The 19,429-nt window shown below is 48.9% G+C and overlaps 2 protein-coding genes across 4 annotated transcripts in view; one reads left to right on the forward strand and one right to left on the reverse strand.

Moving 5' to 3' along the window:
* The first annotated feature begins 497 nt into the window (after window positions 1-497).
* On the forward strand, window positions 498-12,211 carry PIK3IP1 (phosphoinositide-3-kinase interacting protein 1). Its single transcript, XM_059140665.1, has 6 exons — window positions 498-738; window positions 1,692-1,808; window positions 1,905-2,024; window positions 2,975-3,175; window positions 3,272-3,350; window positions 10,556-12,211. Exons 1-6 carry the CDS (start codon window positions 654-656, stop codon window positions 10,758-10,760), a joined length of 807 nt encoding a protein of 268 aa, XP_058996648.1. The 5' UTR covers window positions 498-653; the 3' UTR covers window positions 10,761-12,211.
* Window positions 12,212-13,317: 1,106 nt separating this feature from the next.
* Window positions 13,318-19,429, reverse strand: part of LIMK2 (LIM domain kinase 2) — a 61,972-nt gene continuing 55,860 nt past the window's right edge. For all 3 annotated transcript variants that reach the window (XM_059140663.1, XM_059140662.1, XM_059140664.1), the window contains 3 exons: window positions 18,649-18,704; window positions 17,476-17,633; window positions 13,318-15,151 (listed from right to left, as the gene is read on the reverse strand). In XM_059140663.1, coding sequence (XP_058996646.1) covers window positions 15,007-15,151; window positions 17,476-17,633; window positions 18,649-18,704 — 359 coding nt within the window. In that variant the 3' untranslated portion in view covers window positions 13,318-15,006. The remainder of the gene's footprint in view (window positions 15,152-17,475; window positions 17,634-18,648; window positions 18,705-19,429) is intronic.

The following is a 19,429-nucleotide window of genomic DNA, read 5'->3' on the forward strand; positions in this document are numbered from 1 at the left end:
CCCCCCAAACCCAAATATAAGCAATGTAAAGTGACTGATCTGATCTTGGCAAAGTTATACTGTTAAAAAAAAAAAAGTCAGTGTTCATAAAGATGTATAAGCCACAAAGGCCCTTTTTCTTTTTTCAGAAATGGATAAAAAGTGTTCCTTCCACCTGGATTCTCTTATTTGAGCCCTATGTGGTCTTAAGTTCCTCCTGCTTGTGTAGTTAGCATGTCCTAAGTTGTTCTGCCTTTGTGACTATAATTTCAAACCTTCTTCCCCACAACAAAGCCTTTTGACAGAGTTACTCTTTCTGTACTCACACAAATGGAAACAGAAGAGATGAAAAGCCCTGGGGATGCAGTAGTTATAGGTCTCAAATTGATCCTCTGCTAAGTACAACCTGAACTCTGCCCCTCTCTTGTCTGGGTGGAGTTCCTTTCTGGGCTTAGTGATCTTGCATGGCATAGGAGGCTTAGGACCCAGGGGGCGCCTTTCAGCCGAAAAACACCTCGCTGCAGCAAGCTAGCTGGGAAGCTCCCAGTTCTAAAGAGAGGCTGTTTACCAGAAGAGCAAAACAAGGGCAGGTCTCACTGCAAGGCTGGGACTGGGAGGCAGAGCCGAGGCCAAGGCGACCCCGGTTGGACACTGGTTGGTCAATCACCCGCAAGATGAAGGAGGTGAGGATGCTCTTGGCCTGGGTGCAAACATTCCTCATCAGCAACATGCTCCTAGCAGAAGCCTATGGATCTGGAGGTGAGATTACAATCTTTCCTTCCTGCAGCAACTTAATGAAGTAGAAAGGGTAAAGCAGTTTCCCAAGCATGGCCAGGCTAGACAGGAAGATCACTGGAAATGAAGCTTTTAGCTGGTTTCTCTTATTCCAAGAAGACTTCTCCACCCCCCCTTTTTTTTTTTTGCTCTTCTTTTTCCTCCTTTCCCTGTCAGGGTTTGCAGCTCCATATTTGCCATTAAGAACAAAAGCAAGTAGCCACTTTCTCTCCTTCTCCTTGCCTGTGGCTCATGAACGCATGGAGTTTGGGATTCATCTCCCCTACTCCCTAAGTCCTGCTCTTTTCATGGTAAGGTTAGGGCACAGGCCCGCCTTCCCCATGCTCTCCTGCTGGGGGGAGTGGGAGTTTGGAGTCACATCCAAGCAGCGATGAGGTAGGTTCCCTCCAGTTTGAGGCTCTCTTTTGCCTGACTGAATCAAGGCTTTTGTAGAATTCTCCTGGGAGGGAGTGTTGCCAGTGCTAGTGTGGCCATATCGGTGAAAGGAATACCCCAGTTTATGTAATGTGGAATTACAACACAGGGATCAATTTCAGGTCCGGCCACCCACCGACTCAAAACTCCCAACATCTCCAGAAAGGTACTCGAACCCAAGCCTCTCCTGCACACTCCTCCAAAGTGGCCACAAGTTCCAGAATAACAACCCCTTGCACTTGTGCAGTGCTTTCCGCCTTTCAAAAAGCAAAGCAAAGCTAACATGCTCTGACCGCTGAGTGAGGGCCGGGCACCAAAGAGGCGCTTTAGATGCGCTTTCTCTTCCTTCTTTTTCGGGACTCACAACAACCCATCAATCAAGGCAGCAGGGGTTTTCCACATGAGGTCAGGGAGGCCCAGCCGGGCATGTGGTCGCCCAGGCAGGGTAGGCCCGGCTCCACTGCCGGTCACTCAGTGTCTGGTGGGGCTCCTCTTCCTCACAGACTGCTTCTGGGACAACGGCCACCTGTACCGGGCGGACCAGCCCTCCCCAGCACCGGGCGTGCGCTGCCTCAACTGGCTGCAGGCGCAGAGCGGCCTGGCGTCTGCCCCCGAGTGGGGTGAGTGTCCGCCGGGGGTGGCGGGCGGGCGGCGGCGGGCGGCGGGCGCGGTCTGGGTTCTGGCCCCGTCTCATGGCGCCTTCTCTACCCTCCCAGACGCCGGCAACCACAGCTACTGCCGGAATCCGGACCAGGACCCGCTAGGGCCCTGGTGCTACGTCAGCGGCAACGCCGGTGCTCCCGAGAAGCGGCCTTGCGAGGACCTGCGCTGCCCAGGTACCCGTCCGGACTCCGAGGACCTGGGGACCCCGGGGACCCCCGAAACCCCCACGCCCTGGAAGGCCTGGGAGCGGCCGTTACACCCGCCGCGCACGTGCGTCCGCGCGTCGCCGGCCGGCCCCGCCCCGCCCCGCCCCCGCGCCGTCCGATTGGCCAGGGCTGTCTCCAGGCCTCAGGGCCTAAAGCCCATTGGCCGCTGCCGCCTCTCGGAGTGAGCTCATCCTCCGCGAGCGCCTTGTAAACAACCGTGGGAGGCGAGGCCCCACCTCTTGGCCGTGCTCTCCCTCCTGGGTGCGCAGCCTCCGGGAGCTCACCGGGCTTAACTCCCAGCCCCACACCCTTGGCGAGTCTCTCAGTGTGTAGTGGTCCTTTGTGGAGCGTCTGCTGTGTGTTAGGCGCTCTACTCGCAACGCCGCTGGAAAGAAGGTGTTTGCGGGGATCTGAGCCTCAGAGAAGTTCAGCGACATATGGAAGGACATGGCAGGGTCCAGATTTGAATCTGAAGTTTCTTAGATTCCAGAGCGAAGGCTGGTTGCTCCTGAGGCGGCTAGACCGTTCTCTGAAATTAGATTAAATGGGATGTGTAACGCATATAACATAGTGATTGGTAAACAATGTGGATTCGTGGATTGTTTCCTAGCGCAGAGGGAGACCCCTTTGAGAAGACGGCAAACTGAGCCGGGCCTTGAAAGACGGCAAGGATTTGAACAAAGATTAAAGAAAGAGAGGCTCTTTCTTAGTCCTTTCTCTCACATTTGCCTTGTCCCAACTGTACTGTGGCCCCCTCAGACCTGATCTCGCCCCTGGGGCAAGGATGGATTTCAGTGTGTGTAGGCATCCTAAGGTGAAATCCTTTCCCCTTACATCCCCCAACACTCCAGGCCAGTTTCAGGTGTGAAATTCACTCAGGCCACTCTAATGAGACATATTTTACACTTCACCTGCAGAGACCACTTCCCTGTCCCCTCCAACCTCCACAACAGAAACTGAGGAGGCGTCTGAAGTGCCAAGTGGAGAGGAGGTGCAGTTGTTCGCTCCTGCCAACGCCCTGCCTGCCCGGAGTGAGGCAGCAGCCGTGCAGCCAGTGATTGGGATCAGCCAGCGGGTGCGGGTGAACTCCAAGGAGAAAAAAGACCTGGGAACCCTCGGTATGATTGTCCCAACTCTCCTGTGCCAATCGTCAAGAAATATTTTCTGATCGTCTGGGGTGAAGCTAATGGGACCTTGTGCCCTCTCCTTGGCAGGCTATGTGCTGGGCATTACCATGATGGTGATCATCATTGCCATTGGAGCTGGCATCGTCTTGGGCTATACCTACAAGAGGTCAGTAGCTTCTCTTCTGGGCTCTCTGAGAGGAGGGGAAGAAGGTGAATAAAGCCAAATCCACCTTCTTTGTGGCATACATGCCCAAAAAGGACGTGAAGTTTGAAAGAGGAAAACTAGCTTAAGATGTATAGACTTGGTTCTAGTCTTTAGCAGATGACCTTGGACAAACCTTTTCCTTGGGGGCCTCTACTCCTCACCAAAAAGCCTTGTTAGGTAGGAGCTCTGGTTTCCCACTTTATAGATGAGAAAGCTTTCATCAGAGAGGTGAATTGACTTGTTCACGGTTGCAGTGCCTGGGAGTGGCAGAACCAAGATTCAAACCCAGCTCTTTTTTTTTTTTTTTTTTTTTTAAATGATTTTATTTTATTATTTTTTTTTATTTTTTTTTTTTAAGATTTTATTTATTTGTCAGAGCAAGTGAGAGCGAGCACAGGCAGACAGAGTGGAAGGCAGAGTCAGACGGAGAAGCAGGCTCCCTGCGGAGCAAGGAGCCCGATGTGGGACTCGACCCCAGGACGCTGGGATCATGACCTGAGCCGAAGGCAGCTGCTTAACCAACTGAGCCACCCAGGCGTCCCCAAACCCAGCTCTTTTGATACCAGATTCTCTACTGTCTAACCCAAATGCCTGGTATGAAGTGAGTGGTGCTGCAGAAATCAGGCTGAACACTCATTGTAGGGTCCCAGAGGTTGATTTCTTTCTTTCTGTGACAAAATTCTACCAGAGGGGCACCTGGGCGGCTCAGTTGGTTAAGCCTCCAACTTGATTTCAGCTCAGGTCATGATCTCAGGGTTGTGAGATTGAGCTCTATGTTGGGCTCCATCGCACTGGGTGTGGAGCTTGTTAAGATTCCTTCCACCCCTCCCCATTTTATTTTATTTATTTATTTATTTATTTTTTTTAGATTTTTTATTTATTTATTTGACAGAGAGAGATCACAAGCAGGCAGAGAGGCAGGCAGAGAGAGAGAGAGGAGGAAGCAGGCTCCCTGCTGAGCAGAGAGCCCGATGCGGGACTCGATCCCAGGACCCTGAGATCATGACCTGAGCCGAAGGCAGCGGCTTAACCCACTGAGCCACCCAGGCGCCCCCTCCCCATTTTAAAAATACGTAAAAATAAAATAAAATCATACTAGAAAAGGTTCCTAGCCATTCCTTTTGCAGTTGGGGCTTGAATATCCTGGACCCTAAGTGGGATCTCCTTCAGAACAGGAGGAAAAAAATGAGTTGGAGGACATAGAACCTGTTTGCTATTCATCACCAGATATGAGAAAGCCAGAGAGGTTCCTGGGAAACTCAGGGACCTGACCTGTGGCTGAAACAACAGGAGGAGAAATGCTCATTTTGAGAGGCTCTCTAAAATATCCTATGGAAAAGGCTCTCAAAGTCCATAGTGGGTGCATGGTGATAAGTCAGAGTTGCATTCATTTTTACAGCATTAGGAAAATTATTTGCCAGTCTGGGCAATATCAGGAGGTTTGACTTCTAGCCCTGAGTGCTTTTGATATTTCTCTTCTGTGGTCTGAGAAGGCTTTCTGAAAGGGAAGTGACATGGTAGCCTGCATTTTCTAGTGGTAAGAGCTATGACTGAGCTTACAGCCCTGGTGGGTCACCCAGCATTAAATAAACCTAGCGTGTCCTTAGGGACTGTATAGTTACCCTCCTCATTTTACAGATGAAGAAGGGGAAGTGTTGGCTAACAATAGTGGCAAAAGTGAACATTTGCCATATGCCAGGCCCTGCTTCAAGCAATTTGCATGCTTTAACTCAGTTCTTACAATCACCTTTATGAGGCAAATGCTGTTATTATCCCCAGTTTACACATTGGGAAACAGACAAGAGAGGTTATGTACCTTGCATGAGGTCACACACCTAGCATTTGGTGGAGCCAAGTCTTAAGTCTTGCCACAAACTATCTGTGTGATTTTGGACAAGTTGCTTCCGTTTCCTACTGCAGAGCTTAGCTCAACGTGTAGCACATAGTAAGTCGTCAGTAAGTGATAGCTGTTTTTTCTTTTCTGTAAAATGTGAGTCTTGTACTAGCACTCTCTGAGCCCTGGTTCCTTCTCTAGTTTTCTATGATTTAGGAAGCAGGGGTTCAGAGAGAATCAAGTATTGACGTAAGAGGCTCTCCTGACTTCTGTTCTGAGGCTATTGCCCTTAGTGGAATGGTTAACAGGAAGGTCCAGGGACACCTGCTTGTTCATTTTAGCAAGTTAGAGAAAATGATGTGGTAGCCCTGGCCTGCAGTTCATAATCAGACCCAAACTTGTTGGCTGAGTTGAGTCCTTGAAATATTTCCTCCTTCCTCAGCCATTGGATAGCAGTTGGCTCTTCTCCAATCTTGTGACAGTTTCCAGGTGCTTGAACTGACTAAATGTTCTTCATTCTGAGCTCAGCTCTCATGCCCAGTAAGGAATCCAGGCCTTTTTTTCTTCTAAATTTGCTCTCTAGGTTGTCACAGGACTGCCCTGAGGCCTAGAATTTACTTTCCTGTAAACTCAGGGCAAGGCACCAAGTCACCAGACTCCCTGTCACTAACCACCGGACCACCCCTTTCCTCAGCAAAAGTGCCCTGAGAACAGACTGTAACAGGAAACCACATGTGGGCTAGAGCAAGCTCTCAGCTCCCATCTCTCTCCAAAGTCAGAGAACAGTGTGTCCTGGAAAGAGCTGTTGAGTGTAGGTTCTGCTGTTCCTCTAAACTTCAGTTTCTTGATTGTTGAATGGGGATATATCCCCCTCCATACACCCATACCCACCCACCCAAGATTATCATAAGTATTAAATATAAGCAGAACACCAGTTAGGTTAGATAATCATAATAGCGGCCAGCATTTATTGCATGCTTTCTAAATAAATAGAACCTTACTGAATGTTCTCTGATGATCTATTTCAGGCCTCATGATCATACTTACAAGTCTCACTTTTTTTTTTTTTAAGATTTTTATTTATTTAACACACACAGAGAGATCACAAGTAGGCAGAGAGGCAGGCAGAGAGAGAGGGGGAAGCAGGCTCCCCGTCAAGCAGAGAGCCCAACGCGGGGCTCCATCCCAGGACCCTGAGACCATGACCTGAGCTAAAGGCAGAGGCTCAACCCTCTGAGCCACCCAGGCACCCCACAAGGCTCACTTTTTACACCGTTTTACATTAAGCTGCTGAGACCCAGAAGAGTTAAGTGCCATGTCTAAGCTACATAGCCAGTTAAGATGTGTCCAAGGATTATCAGTATCTCCCCAAAGCCCAGCAAGTCTCAGCAGCGTCATGCAAATTTGCTTTGAAATTGCAAAGTATAGTAGGAAAAATGGAAACTGAAAAAACAGCTGGGTCTAGAAGTCAAAAGAACCATGATGTAGTTTTGGAACTGCTGCCTATTCTGGGTGCGACACTGGACAAGTAATTTACCTTCTCTGGTTTCCTCAGAGTTTCCTCATCTGTAAAAAGTGTAAAGGCAGGAGGTCAGATGTGATGATCCTCTGAGTTCTAATGTTTCCTAAAAAGACAATATTACTTGCTGGTGGCTACGGACAGTACTGGGTTCAAATCCCAGCTCTGCTATTTGCTTAAATAAATGATTTAACCTCTTTGCACCTGCCTTCCTATCTCTGAAACAGGGATCCTAATAGATACCATTTGGTTTGTTGTGAGGATGAAATTAGACAGTGTAGTTGGGCATAGAGTTTGTGTGCATAGATTTAGCTACTTTGAGGAACTTTTCCTGAGCAGCAGTATGGCACAGCACTGCTTCCAACTGGGAAAATAGTGAAAGAATAATTGGAAGAAACCTATGTTGCATGAAGGAAGTCTGGGGTGTTTCCATCACCCCAAAGAGGAGTCAGAGGCAGGCAGCAGCTGCATTCACGCCAGCTGACTCTGGCCAGCCGAGCTCCTGAACATAGCTCTATTGTAGTCATAGAATTACTATAACCCTTGAACTTTGCAAAGGACCAGGAGGCTAATGGGATGGAGCTTTCCCCTGGCTGGGAAGGACAAGCAGGAAGCAGGCTTCCTCTCAGGGGAGTAGGGCCGCAGGTGGGGGTGGGTGAAGGCTCAGCCTGTTGGGTCTTTGTCATGGTTGTCTAGGCTACAGGGTTCAGCCAGCCAGTCTGCAGCTCCCTGTCCCTGCCCCAAGAGCGGTTTCTGTGCTATCCGGAGGGAGCAGGGAGCGTTTATTTTCTGATAAAAAGGCAAGGGAAAAACTGTAAGTCAACACTACTCCACCCCCTTAGGAGAGGAGCTGAGTCAGTGAATAAGCCTTTTGTTCCTTCTTGGCTGCCAGACAACAGCCTGGCTGCCCACCCCCTCCCCCCCACCAAGGCAGTAGGAAGGGACTGAGCTGCTTGATGGTCAATACAGCAGGCCTGGTGGTCTCTCTTGGATCTTGACAGGAGCTAGGGACAGGCTCTGCATCTCAGACTCCTAAGCACCATTAACAGGAGGCCTGTTGGGTTGGGTGTGTTTTGAGGCTTCTAAATGAATGAGACTATAATCCAGATAAATCCCAGTACCTCCTTCCTTTACCCTTGGCTGTTCCTCCAGTCCTGTTCTCCTCCATTAGTATGAATTGATATATTGTCCTCTAAAGACTTATGATGCAGCCTGACCATTATCAATAGCTGGCCACAGCCAGGTGTTTGGTAAAGAAGGTAGCTGAGGAAAGCAGGACAACTCCAAAGCCTTAGTTTCTTTATCTATAAAATGTGGATAATATTATCTTGCAAAATTGGTGTGGAAGTACACCAATTTTACTATGTAAAGTACATGGCATCCAGTAGGTGCGTAGGTAGCTCTTTTCATCTTGGATAATGGGAAGGTCATTTCCTGGCACCTTACTAGGTACTGGATGTATGAGTTCTCACTTTCCTTCTTCCTCCAGCCCCTTAGATTCTGAAATTCAGGCCTCAGCAAAGGACACTTGCATACTCCTCTGCTTTTTTTTTTTTTTTTTTTTTTTAAAGATTTTATTTATTTATTTGACAGAGATCACAAGTAGGCAGAGAGGCGGGCAGAGAGAGAGAGGAGGAAGCAGGCTCTCCGCTGAGCAGAGAGCCCGATGCGGGACTCGATCCCAGGACCCCTGAGATCATGACCCGAGCCGAAGGCAGCGGCTCAACCCACTGAGCCACCCAGGCGCCCCACTCCTCTGCTTTTGTTAATTGCCTTTTGGCCTTCTACTGGCTTGGGGTTCCCTTAATAAAATTAAATCCAGACCTTCCAAGTTTTTCCTTACTTGGGCAACCTTGAAGAATCTGGCTTTTTGTTTTATTATGGAAGGAGGTATTTCCTTCTGTGGTGGCAGCTGTAATTGATGAGCAGAGGGCAAAGTGAATCTTAAGCTGAGTGGGCATACACTTGGGCCAGACAGCCATCTTCCCATGTCCCTCCATTTCCTTTCGGGGTGCTCTGGGAATTATTTTGCTGCAGGAGTTGGTGGTATCCAGTCAGAGGCTAATGATGAGGATGGGGTAAGTGCCTCAGGCTTGCATATGCAGATACTCAGTCACCCAGGGTGACTCAGGGAGATGAGCTCACAAATTTGCCTTCTGTGACCTTACAATGAAAAAATAGGCAATCAGAGCACATCTCATGTGAGGAATCTTACATGTCAGGGACCCTGAAAGTTATCAAGTCCAAGTCCTTGTTTTGCAAATGATAAAATTAAGGTCCAGAAAGAAGGGGAGCTGCTGAGGTCACATAAACAATAATTGCCTTGGCTGGTCAGTAGGAGTTTCCTTGGGAAACAGATTAAGATAACATGGCTTGGTGAGTCACTCATATTTAGGGCAAATCATAATAACCTCCTCTGTGAGTTTTACAGAAGTTCTGCTGTTTTCAGAATGCATTCTCTTTCATTATCTTATTTTGAGACAGATATTGTCCCATATCACAGATGAAGAAACCAAGGCTCAGCAAGGCTAAGTGTTTTGCCAGGTGTCACTCAGCCAAGGCTGAGCTGGTATTAGAATGCAATAGAATGGGTTGATTTACAGATAGTTCTGAGGCACCTGTGCAGACTCCACCCCCTCCCGGTCCTGCTGTTTTCTCAATATCCCTCAGTCTCTAGAAACTTGTCATTGTACCTCATATGATGGATGTGTAATCCATCTGCTCTCCCTGAGGTCATCCATCAGCTGCCTGTTTCAAAGCCTTTTTGGGGTGGGCTCCTTCTAGGAAGATTTCCTCTGACAGTTGAGCCCATGTGTCTAGTTGTGACTTCAGAGTATGCTGATTTGGGTCCTGAGTATTGGTTCTGGTGTGTAGTGTGCTAGGCACTCACCAAATTCTTTGGCCTGGAACAGGCATGGTCCAGGCCAGTGGGAAGGACCCTACGTGTGCAGCCAGAAGACTAGGTTTGAGTCCCTGTGCCACCATTTCTTTGGGATGACCCTGATTAGATCAGAACTTCCCTGAGTATCAGCTGGAGTCGAACGGACTTGGGTTTGAGCCCATTAGGTTACTGGAGAGTTCCTTCACTTCTTTGAACTACTTCTTCATCTCTAAAATGAATGATAAGACCTAATTGTTGGGGTTCAGCCAAGAATGAAGTGAGATAATGTACACAAAGTTCTTAGCATGGAGTGAGCACTCCCATTTGAATAAAATGGGCAATGCCATGGTCTGATTGGGTCACTGAGCACCATGAGAATTCAAAGGTGTGTGAACATGGAGGGATCCGATAGTCACTGTTTCATTGTTTCCTATTGACCTGAACAGCCTTTAGTCCCTTTTGCCCCCTGCATGGGCTGGGGACAGTCCTTGTTTCCAGCCAGTGCTCACATCTTCCTTGAACTTTAGAATAAGAGAGCTGTCTTGGAATAGGTTAGTTTTCTGCACAACTCTATGAGTTAGGACTGAGATGGTTCACTGAGATGGTTCTCTGGGTCTCTTGGAGCCTTTGGCCAAAAGAACAAAACTGTATCTTGCTTTCAGTCTCTCCCCTCTACACTATCTTCACTGAGCCTGTCTGCAGCTGTTTGAGGTTCATGCTACTATACACCAGTTTTACAGATGAGGAAGCAGAGACCACAGGTGTAGGAGCTTCTTGTTAAGGCAGTGTGGCAGAATGGAAATCTCAGATATCAGCCACCGATTTGCTCTGACTATGCTTAGCCCTTGCCTCTTCCTGGGTGCAGCAATGCTGTTTAATGAGCAAAGCCACTCGGGAGGCACAGCCTGAATGCTTCTTTCTTTTCCTGCCAGGGGGAAGGACCTGAAAGAGCAGCATGACCAGCAGGTGTGTGAGAGGGAGATGCAGCGAATTACCCTGCCCTTGTCTGCTTTCACCAACCCTACCTGTGAGATCGTGGATGAGAAGACTATTGTGGTCCACACCAACCAGACTCCAGTGGACCTTCAGGAGGGCAGCGCTCCCCTCATGGGTCAGGCGGGCACTCCTGGGGCCTGAGCCACCAGTAATGGACAGGAACCCAGGCAGATACTGGTACAGGACAGCCTACCCTCCTACAGTTGGGAGGAACTACACTTTCTGTTGTGGTTAAAACCGACCCCCAACCTTTTTTTTTTTTTTTTAAGTTCTAAAACAGAAGCAGGTGTTGTGCTAGGCAGGGTCTTACCAGTGTTCCTCCTCCATCCCTTGGAGCAGGATTTTGCCTATGGATGGAGACAGCAGCAGCCCACACAGCAGTGCTGCTGACAAGGGCTTCCAAACATTGCCTGTGCCCTGGAACTGAACCAGGGACAGACAAGGAGCTCCCCCAGGCTCCTCTGTGCTTTATTATCTAAGATGGCCTCAGTCTCCGCCCTTCCATTTATTCTCTGTGGGCTTGAGTGGCGCATACTGTTATCCATAGTTCAGGTCAAGTGGGTCAAGAGGTAGTATTTAAAAAATATATTTAGTTTTTAAAATAGTTGGGATGTAACTCCCAACTGACCTCCGAGAAGTCAAAACTGTGGGTTGAGAACGGGATCTAGGCTGGGGGCTCCTGGGGGTGCTCCAGCTTGTTGGTGGTGATGTGCCTTGATAACCGTGGGCTGGCCCCAGGCCCAGGGACTCTATTTCAAAAAGAAGGGAAGGGATTCAGAATCACATTGAACATTCCACTTGGGAAGAGGGCAGAAAAGGATCCGCGGCTGCTTTAAGCCACAGGACCTGAGGGGGACCTGGGGTACCCTAGACAGTCTCTGTTCAGGGTGGATAATGACCTCTTCATTTTTCAGGGGTAAGACAACAGCTAACTAACCTATGGGAATTACACTGTGGGGCATTGTGAGCTGCTTCTGCTTCTTAACTCAGAAACTAAGCTCAAAGTTTGCAGGTGGCTCTCTGGCCACTAGGCCAGTGCATTCCTCTGGGGTAGTAGAGCTAGGGTCACAACCCCTAACTCCTAAACAATCAGAACCATTGGAAGGGACCTTAGGGTTCCTCAAGTCTTTGGACACAGGGGCCCATAGAGGGAAAGTAATGCTCAAGGTCATAGAGCAAGCTGCTGGCATGGCCAAGAGGAGAGTAACATTTCTCCACAGCACTGTGCTGCCCTGAGCCAATGGCTCAGCAGGGCCTCCAAGCCCTGATGTCACACTTGGAGGCCTTAGCAGTGCTCCCTATCCAGTGCTTCCTTCCCAAAGCCCCACATGGAGAGGAGGGTCAGTAGGGACCATTCTCTTCAGCAGACTATTTCTGGGAGTGGTTTGCTGAGGGGACCTAGGCCTCATGGGTCCCTCGGTGTTAGTGATGCTGAAGAGAACAGTACATTACTGGTTTCTACTTTTCTATAAAAGCATTTTCTCTGTGTACATGTTTTATATACCTCATTCTGATACCTGCATATACAGTGCAGGAAATTGCTCTGCATTTGACTTGTATAAATTAAAAAACAAACAAAAAAACCCCCAGAACTCTGTATTGCCAAGTTTTCATGGGGTGCCAGGACACTCCTCTTATAAGGTGGCTGGGTTTTGGTTACCTTGTCCACATCTGTGTGGCAAGTGCTGTATGTCTATCATTAACCCTGGCCCTGTAACAGGGAGGCGGCAACTGAGTGGTGGGTAACTGCTGCCCCTGCGTTCTGTCATCAGTAGGAATCATTCAGTTTGAAGCTGTAGGAAAAGATGGGTATGCTGGCTTCCCCACAGGTGATTTTGGTCACTGCAAATCTCCCACCTCAGCATTCTTCCCAAGGTGGAGTTAATTAAAATGAACATCCAGGCAGCCCTTAGCAGGGGCTGGAGACAGAAGTATTGGATGGTGGTGCTGCAGCAGCCAAAGAGGGGGATGGTCCTTGGGCTGCAGGGAGCAGCTTTAGCTTAGAGGAAGGCCCCTGTGGGGTTAACTCCTAGGGCTCCAGAAGAAGCTACCAATAGAAGTTGTTGGACTTTCAGCATGAGATTTCAGCAACATGTTCTCTACGTCTTGGAACACCCAGGGTGATCTCTGTCCATGCCTAGACATTGCTTATACTTCTACAAACAAGGGATACCCTAGATTATCAGTTTAGCCAGAAACCAGGTTCTGTCCTTAAATTGAACTCCCCAAGCTTTGTGAGAAATCACCTTCGGGTTATATGGATTTATACTGTGCCAGGATCCTACTGGCCAGATATTATCCTGTCCAGTGCTCCATATCTCCCATATGCAGAAGCAAGGCAGGTCTTCTCTCAATCAACTGAAGGGAAACAAAAGGGGTGGAGGTGACTTGCATTCATTTCTTCCCTTTACGAAGGTGGCACCCAGCCCTGCAGAGAGGATATCCAGGTTTATAGGAGTATACGTGCATCAGAGGGTGGAAGTGCTGTCCCCAAACGAAGGACTGGGTTGCCTTGTTCCTTGGAGCAGATTGGTGTCTATATAAATGGGAGTTGGAGGTGGGGTGAGGCATGAGAAGTCCCCGCGTTGTGGGGAGTCAAGCAGGGGCCTTGAAAGTGGCCAGCAGACCACCCCACCCCCACGTGTATTCTCCTGCTGAGTCAGGCCCCAAGTCAATTTTTCATTCTCAGTAACATCACTTATGTTAACTGCTTAATTTATTTGGTCTGCTCAATGGCCCACCATGGGCCCACCATTCCCATGCTTGCTGGGGACAGCTGAGATACAACCAGCTGACTTAGGGTTGCTCAGAGCCAGGACTCAACCCTACAGCAAGCTTGCACACTCCACACATAAGTATGGTCTATAAAGCAGGTAAACTCTGTCCAAAGAGGACATCTAATCCCACAACTTATCAGGTCTATGTACAGTATTTTCACATATCACCCAACAGATAAAGCAACAAAAACAGTATTACCATCAACCACTCTCCTGGATCACTCCCCCCTCCCCTGATCTCCCCCTATCTCCCCAAAAAACACAACCACCACACATTGCAATAATATCCCAAACCCATTCCCAATTTGTTAAATATGGTGCAAGCTCACAGACACACAGGAGGCGGCAAATTTTTAAGGGTCCCTGAAGTTCTGGGAGCCAATGTAGAGCATGCCTCCAGCGCTTTTGAGTGCCCATAGCTGTGCCAGGAAGCTGCAGCCAGGAGCTACAAGGAGCTAGTGAGCTGGGACAACCAACAAGGGAGGTAGAAGCCAGAAAGCCCAGCTCAGGGAGCAACCTTCCCCAGCATCCCAGCTCCACTCTGCCACCACCTCTTCCTGCCCAAGTTGCTGCCTGGACCAGGCATGGTGAAGGGGGAGCAATGGCTGCCACAAGGGAAGGGCTGAGATTGCTGAGACAGCCATTCTCTTGGCTCATATGCTGGGCCTGTGGCAAGCCACACAATCCTCCAGAACCCACCCAGGACTAAGCTAATGGTTCTGGGCACTGAGGTGCCCACCAGGGAATGAATGACAGCAGCCAGAGTATGGGCTTTCTAAAGGGCAGGTCCCCTTTCTCTCCAGGCCCCTGTCTCTTGCTGCATTTGTGAGTGAGTGCTTGTTGCAGGTAGAGAGGCCCAGGAGCTCTCAGCTAGCCTCTAGCAGTATAGTTTGACAGCGTGAGGAAGAAGCTCCCCCTCACACTGATGTGGCCCCTAGGCCTGGGAGATGAGCACTCTAGCCCTTCCCCTGACTTCTGGCCAGTTCCACCACAAATGAAGGGACTCTTCAAAACCTGACGCCTCAAACCCTATCCCAGAGGGTGGGTGGATGGGACACAGAGTGGAAGGGGAGGGGTAGCACCACTGTCATTTCACATCCTTGGACAGCCGCCTGGCCACCAGCCTTTCTCTTGTCCACACTCCCACTTGAAGTCCTCCTGTACTCAGCTGGACTAGAGACTTCAGAGCCCACAGGCAGGTTCACCCTGGAATCCTGCCCAGCAGGTCCAGGTCATGCTGATTAGTGTAAGGAAGAGCCTCCTGGAATCCCAATGCCAGGGAGGTCCCAAGTGGTCCCAAGTAACAGATTCCTCCTGGCCCATGGGCCATGCTTTTTTTTTTTTTTTTTGCTTTTTTTTTTTCTTTTTCTTCTTCACAGCTTTCAGACGAGTGTTGATCTACAGACAGTAACCAGGCCCCCAAACCTTGATGTGTTTTCCTGGTGCTGCACCCGCTTGCCTCCTGGGGAGGTAGTAGGGAGGGCTTGTTCTGTTTCTAAACAAGCCGCCAATCCACAGGAAGCCTGGGTGACCCTGCCCACAGCAGGGATGGGGTGCAGAGGGGGCAATGGTGGATGCAGAACGCCCCCCTGCAGGGGGCTGGGCCAGGGCTAGGTGGGTGAGTCCCGGGTCAGGCCGTACTGCATGCTCACAGTGTGGTCCAGCTCTTCCAGCTCTGCAGGCAGCGGGATGCCCAGCTCTCCCAGGTACAGGCAGAGAGCCTCAAAGGAGTCCTCCAGTTTTGAGAATGCTGGTCTATTTAAAAAAAAAAAAAAAAAAAAAAAGAGGAGGGGTGAGTTGGAGGCAGGTGAGACAAGGGCAGGGCCACAGGATACTGTGTAAGGCCTGCAGCTCAACCACTTCCTAGTTGTGTGACCTTGGGCAAACCCCTTAACCTTGTGCCTCTGCAGGAAGCGGGGAAGTTACATAACTTGACAGCTACTGTGTAGGGCTGCTGTGAAGATGAGCGATAGCACTGCGACAAGGCTGGCCTTGCTACAAGGGGTAGCTTAAAAAAAGAAAGTCCAGGGCGAAAAAAGCTCATCTCATATCTTGGAGGAAATGCAATCATCAAAGATGGAATTGGACTAAGTGCCTTTTTAAAGATTCTTTCTAGTCCTCAGACTGTTTCCACATCAATGGATCGGCTTAGGAAGGGACGTTTCATACTCAGCAGCTCTTCCCAAGGGAAAACAAACAGCAGGCTCCCAGTGCTGTGGAAACAGCTTAGCTGGCCTGGAACCCTAAGCCAGCTCAGGCTTACTCCTCCACCTCCTCCATGTTTTTGTTTAACCATCTTGTCACCTTCTCAGCAAGGCCCACTCTCACCACCGTATATAAAATTACAATTCATACTCTACACATCCCTCTTTCTTCAGTTCTGCTCTTTTTTCCATACCATTTGTCACTTCCTAATATTCAGTGAAGGATATTCTACCTATTGCTTATAATCTCTCCTCGTGAGAATGTGAGTTCCAGGAGGACAGGACCATGTCGAGCTAGGGTAGGCACTCAGTGTTATTTGAGTGAATTAAACATGGACGATTAAAATGATTAGGAAGGAATGTTAGCAAACAAATACTATGTAGCTTCACATTTTCTCCTCATGCTCTTACTCTGGTATTATTATTGAAGGACTGCAGTCCTTTGGCCCATGAGGGGAACAAAATGCAGAACCTCTCACCAGCAAATTCCAACTCTAACATGGGCCTTTGGAAACTATTTTAAAATTAAGGCTATGTACCAACTGGTTATCTTGAGGGGATGGAACAGGAGAGTGAGGAGAGCTGAGGGGCATGACAGTTATATAATCACAGAAAATGTGTACTTTCTGTGCTATGTATTTTAGTCATATAGGAATTTTTTTTTTAATTTTTTTTAAATTTATTTATCAGAGAGAGAGAGGGGAAGAGAGAGAGCACAGGCAGACAGAATGGCAGGCAGAGGCAGAGGGAGAAGCAGGCTCCCTGCTGAGCAAAGAGCCCGATGTGGGACTTGATCCCAGGACGCTGGGATCATGACCTGAGCCGAAGGCAGCTGCTTAACCAACTGAGCCACCCAGGCGTCCCGATATAGGAATTTTTTTTGAAGATTTACTTATTTAAATAATCTCTATGCCCAAAGTGGGCTCGAACTCATAACCCTAAGTAAAGAATTAGATGGTTCACTCACTGAGCCAGCCAGGTGCCCCTTGAAATTGTTTAAAAGAAAGGGTTTTTGAGAGCAGGGAAAAAAAGGCATAGATTTTAGTTGTGTAATGCAGAAACTTGGAAAGAACTGGGGTAGTGCTGACAATAATGAAAACCATTACCTGAGATGAATAAAGGTCATTTAAAAATTTTTCTTTAGGGGCGCCTGGGTGGCTCAGTGGTTTAGGCCTCTGCCTTTGGCTCAGGTCATGATCTCAGGGTCCTGGGATCGAGCCCCGCATCGGGATCTCTGCTTAGCGGGGAACCTGCTTCCCCCTCTCGCTCTGCCTGCCTCTCCACCTACTTGTGATCTCTCTCAATCAAATAAATAAATAAATAAAAATCTTTAAAAAAAAAAAAATGTTTTCTTTAAAGGAAATGATTAGCTGAATGCATAAAGACATTCACTGCAGTACTACCTATTATAAGGAAAAACTGAAAAAAACCCCGAGTATCTACATTATGTATATTATAATATGTTCGGACAGTCTCTTGAACTGAAGTTCACGTAGTCAAAAAAAAAATGATAAACAGGAAGACTGGGTAGTGGAAAATGCAGGGCAAAATATAAAACTTTTCTTTATTTGAGAGTATAACTGTATGTATTTGGACACAGATGAAAAACACTTATTCTGTGAATTTTCTTCTGTTCCAATTTGTTTTCATGGCTGTGTCTGTGTTATATCTAGGTCACTCATGGCTATGCCCTTGTCCCCCTCACCACCCCACTGGGCATGTCAGAGGTGTTAGGGCGGCTTCAGCGGTTGACGGCCGCATCCTTGAGCTCAAGGCTTTTGCCACCTCTGCACCTGGCAAGGGCTTGGGGATGGCCAAGGCTGGGGCAACCATCCCAGGTCTATGTGAGCTGGCAGAAAGGGGCAGGATACCAACCTGCTCTCAGGCTCCAGTTTGCAGCAGATGGCAGCCAGGGGGAAGAAGGCTGGGGGGCAGTCTGTGGGGACAAACTTCTCCCAGAAGAGCTTTACGTTGAGGCCAAAGTCCAGTGTTCGGGGCAGGCAGTCAGGATCTGCATACACCTGCCCGATGATCTGCAGATGAGAAGATGGCTGGTCAGGAATGGACCGTGGTGGGTGCGGTCACAGGGGAGTGGGATACTAGTGTATGGACAGGAAGGATGGGTAGAAGAGGGAGATAAAAACCAAGATTAGAGAACTGTCCCCCATGCCCAATTGTCACTAATTCAGACTCTTCTCTCAACTCAGAATCTGGTTACTGAGGAGGGTTTAGAAGAGGCTTCATTGTAGTAGAAGCAAGAGGTTTCAAATTGGAGAGGCAGTTACATACATCCCACTCTGTCCTGCTTTGTCCCCTCATGTCTATGTCCCCTGTCAGAGTTCAGGCTCTGGGAAGTAAGGTCCTGGGTCAGATTCACGTCTGCAACCTTTCAGTGGCAGCCTTGTGCTTTGCACACAATAAATGTTCAACTGACTTCTATTAAAGAGAATACTTTTTTAAAAAACCCTCCTTCATTATTCCAACTGTCCCTTGTCTCCTCTCACCATTTGTAGGAATTACAGAAGACTCTGAACATACGTGCTTGGCTGTTTCCAGACACACTGAGCTAAGCTCCTAATGGCAGCGATCTTTCCAAGACTCACTGTGTCCACCCCTAGTGCTCAGTACTGTGCTAGACAGGCTGGCACTTGTTGCAGTGGCTACTTCCACTTGTGGGGCTGAGGACCAAGGCACTACTAGGACCCAGGGAAGGGAGACCAAAGGGAAAGGTTACATCTGGACCAAGAGCTAGTCGGACAACTGTAAGGACCCTCTCATCTGCCCCTTACTGGCTGTGGGACTAAGAGCAAGTCCCTGCCCCTTTCTGAGCCTGTCTCCTCACCTGAAAAAACCCTGCCCAATCCTTCTCATGGGACCAAGGATTCCAGTGTGTCAAGAGATGTGTGATAAACTGTACAACCCTACACCACTTGTGCGGATTTTATGGTGGAAATGCTCATCATGAGGCGCAGTAGTCCCAGTACTAAGGCAGGGCAGAACTACTAGGCCTGCTGCCACAGGCCTGGCCTCTGTGCTGGCTGAACTCACCTCGCAGAGAACGATCCCAAAAGAGAAGACATCCACCGTCTCATCATAGCTCTTTCCTGGGGGAACACAGGAGAGCAGGCTGTTAGGTTTAGTCTCTTACCCATTCTGTACTGAGTCTGGGGCAAAACCAGGCCACAGCCAAGAACCAGGGCTAGAACAGGCTCCGCTGGGATGCCGTAAAGGCTGTTCAGGACAAAGTGCCCTCTGAATATTGTCTTTCCTCAGCCCTGCGTGGGCTGCCTCAGAGTCTTATAAAACACACTGCCCAAAATGAAACTGCATGGGACAGTGAAAGAGAACTGGATCGGGGTTGACCTGCACTCTGTCATTAGCTAGTTGTATGTTCCTGTGCAAGCCACTGAACTTCTCTCGGCCTCCGACTCCATAAAACTGTTGAATCAGGCCATTTCTGAGGCCTCACACCCCGGTTCAGTTCAAGAATTCCAGCCCCAGAAATCTCTGGTTGGTTTGAACATTGTCCACAAGGGGGCACCATACTTCAGCTCTCAGCAGGGAGCTTTTCTTTTGAAAAGGCAAATTCTCTGGCAATCAACACCCTGAGTTCTCAGCTACCCCTAGGGCACAAAAGTCAGTCGGATCTCACCCTAGGTCCAGGAGATCAGGGAGAAAGGAGATAATGAGATCCAGTCTGGCAAGGGATAAATCATCTAGCTATCAGCTGTGGGTTCCTGGCCTTATACTTCACAGGCCTCCCCTGAACACCCAAGACTCTGATCCAAGATGTGGACCCCAAACTCCCCTCCATTGTCCAGTGTCAGGA

The sequence above is a fragment of the Mustela lutreola genome, chromosome 11, assembly GCF_030435805.1.
Source record: "Mustela lutreola isolate mMusLut2 chromosome 11, mMusLut2.pri, whole genome shotgun sequence".
Taxonomy (NCBI): domain Eukaryota; kingdom Metazoa; phylum Chordata; class Mammalia; order Carnivora; family Mustelidae; genus Mustela; species Mustela lutreola.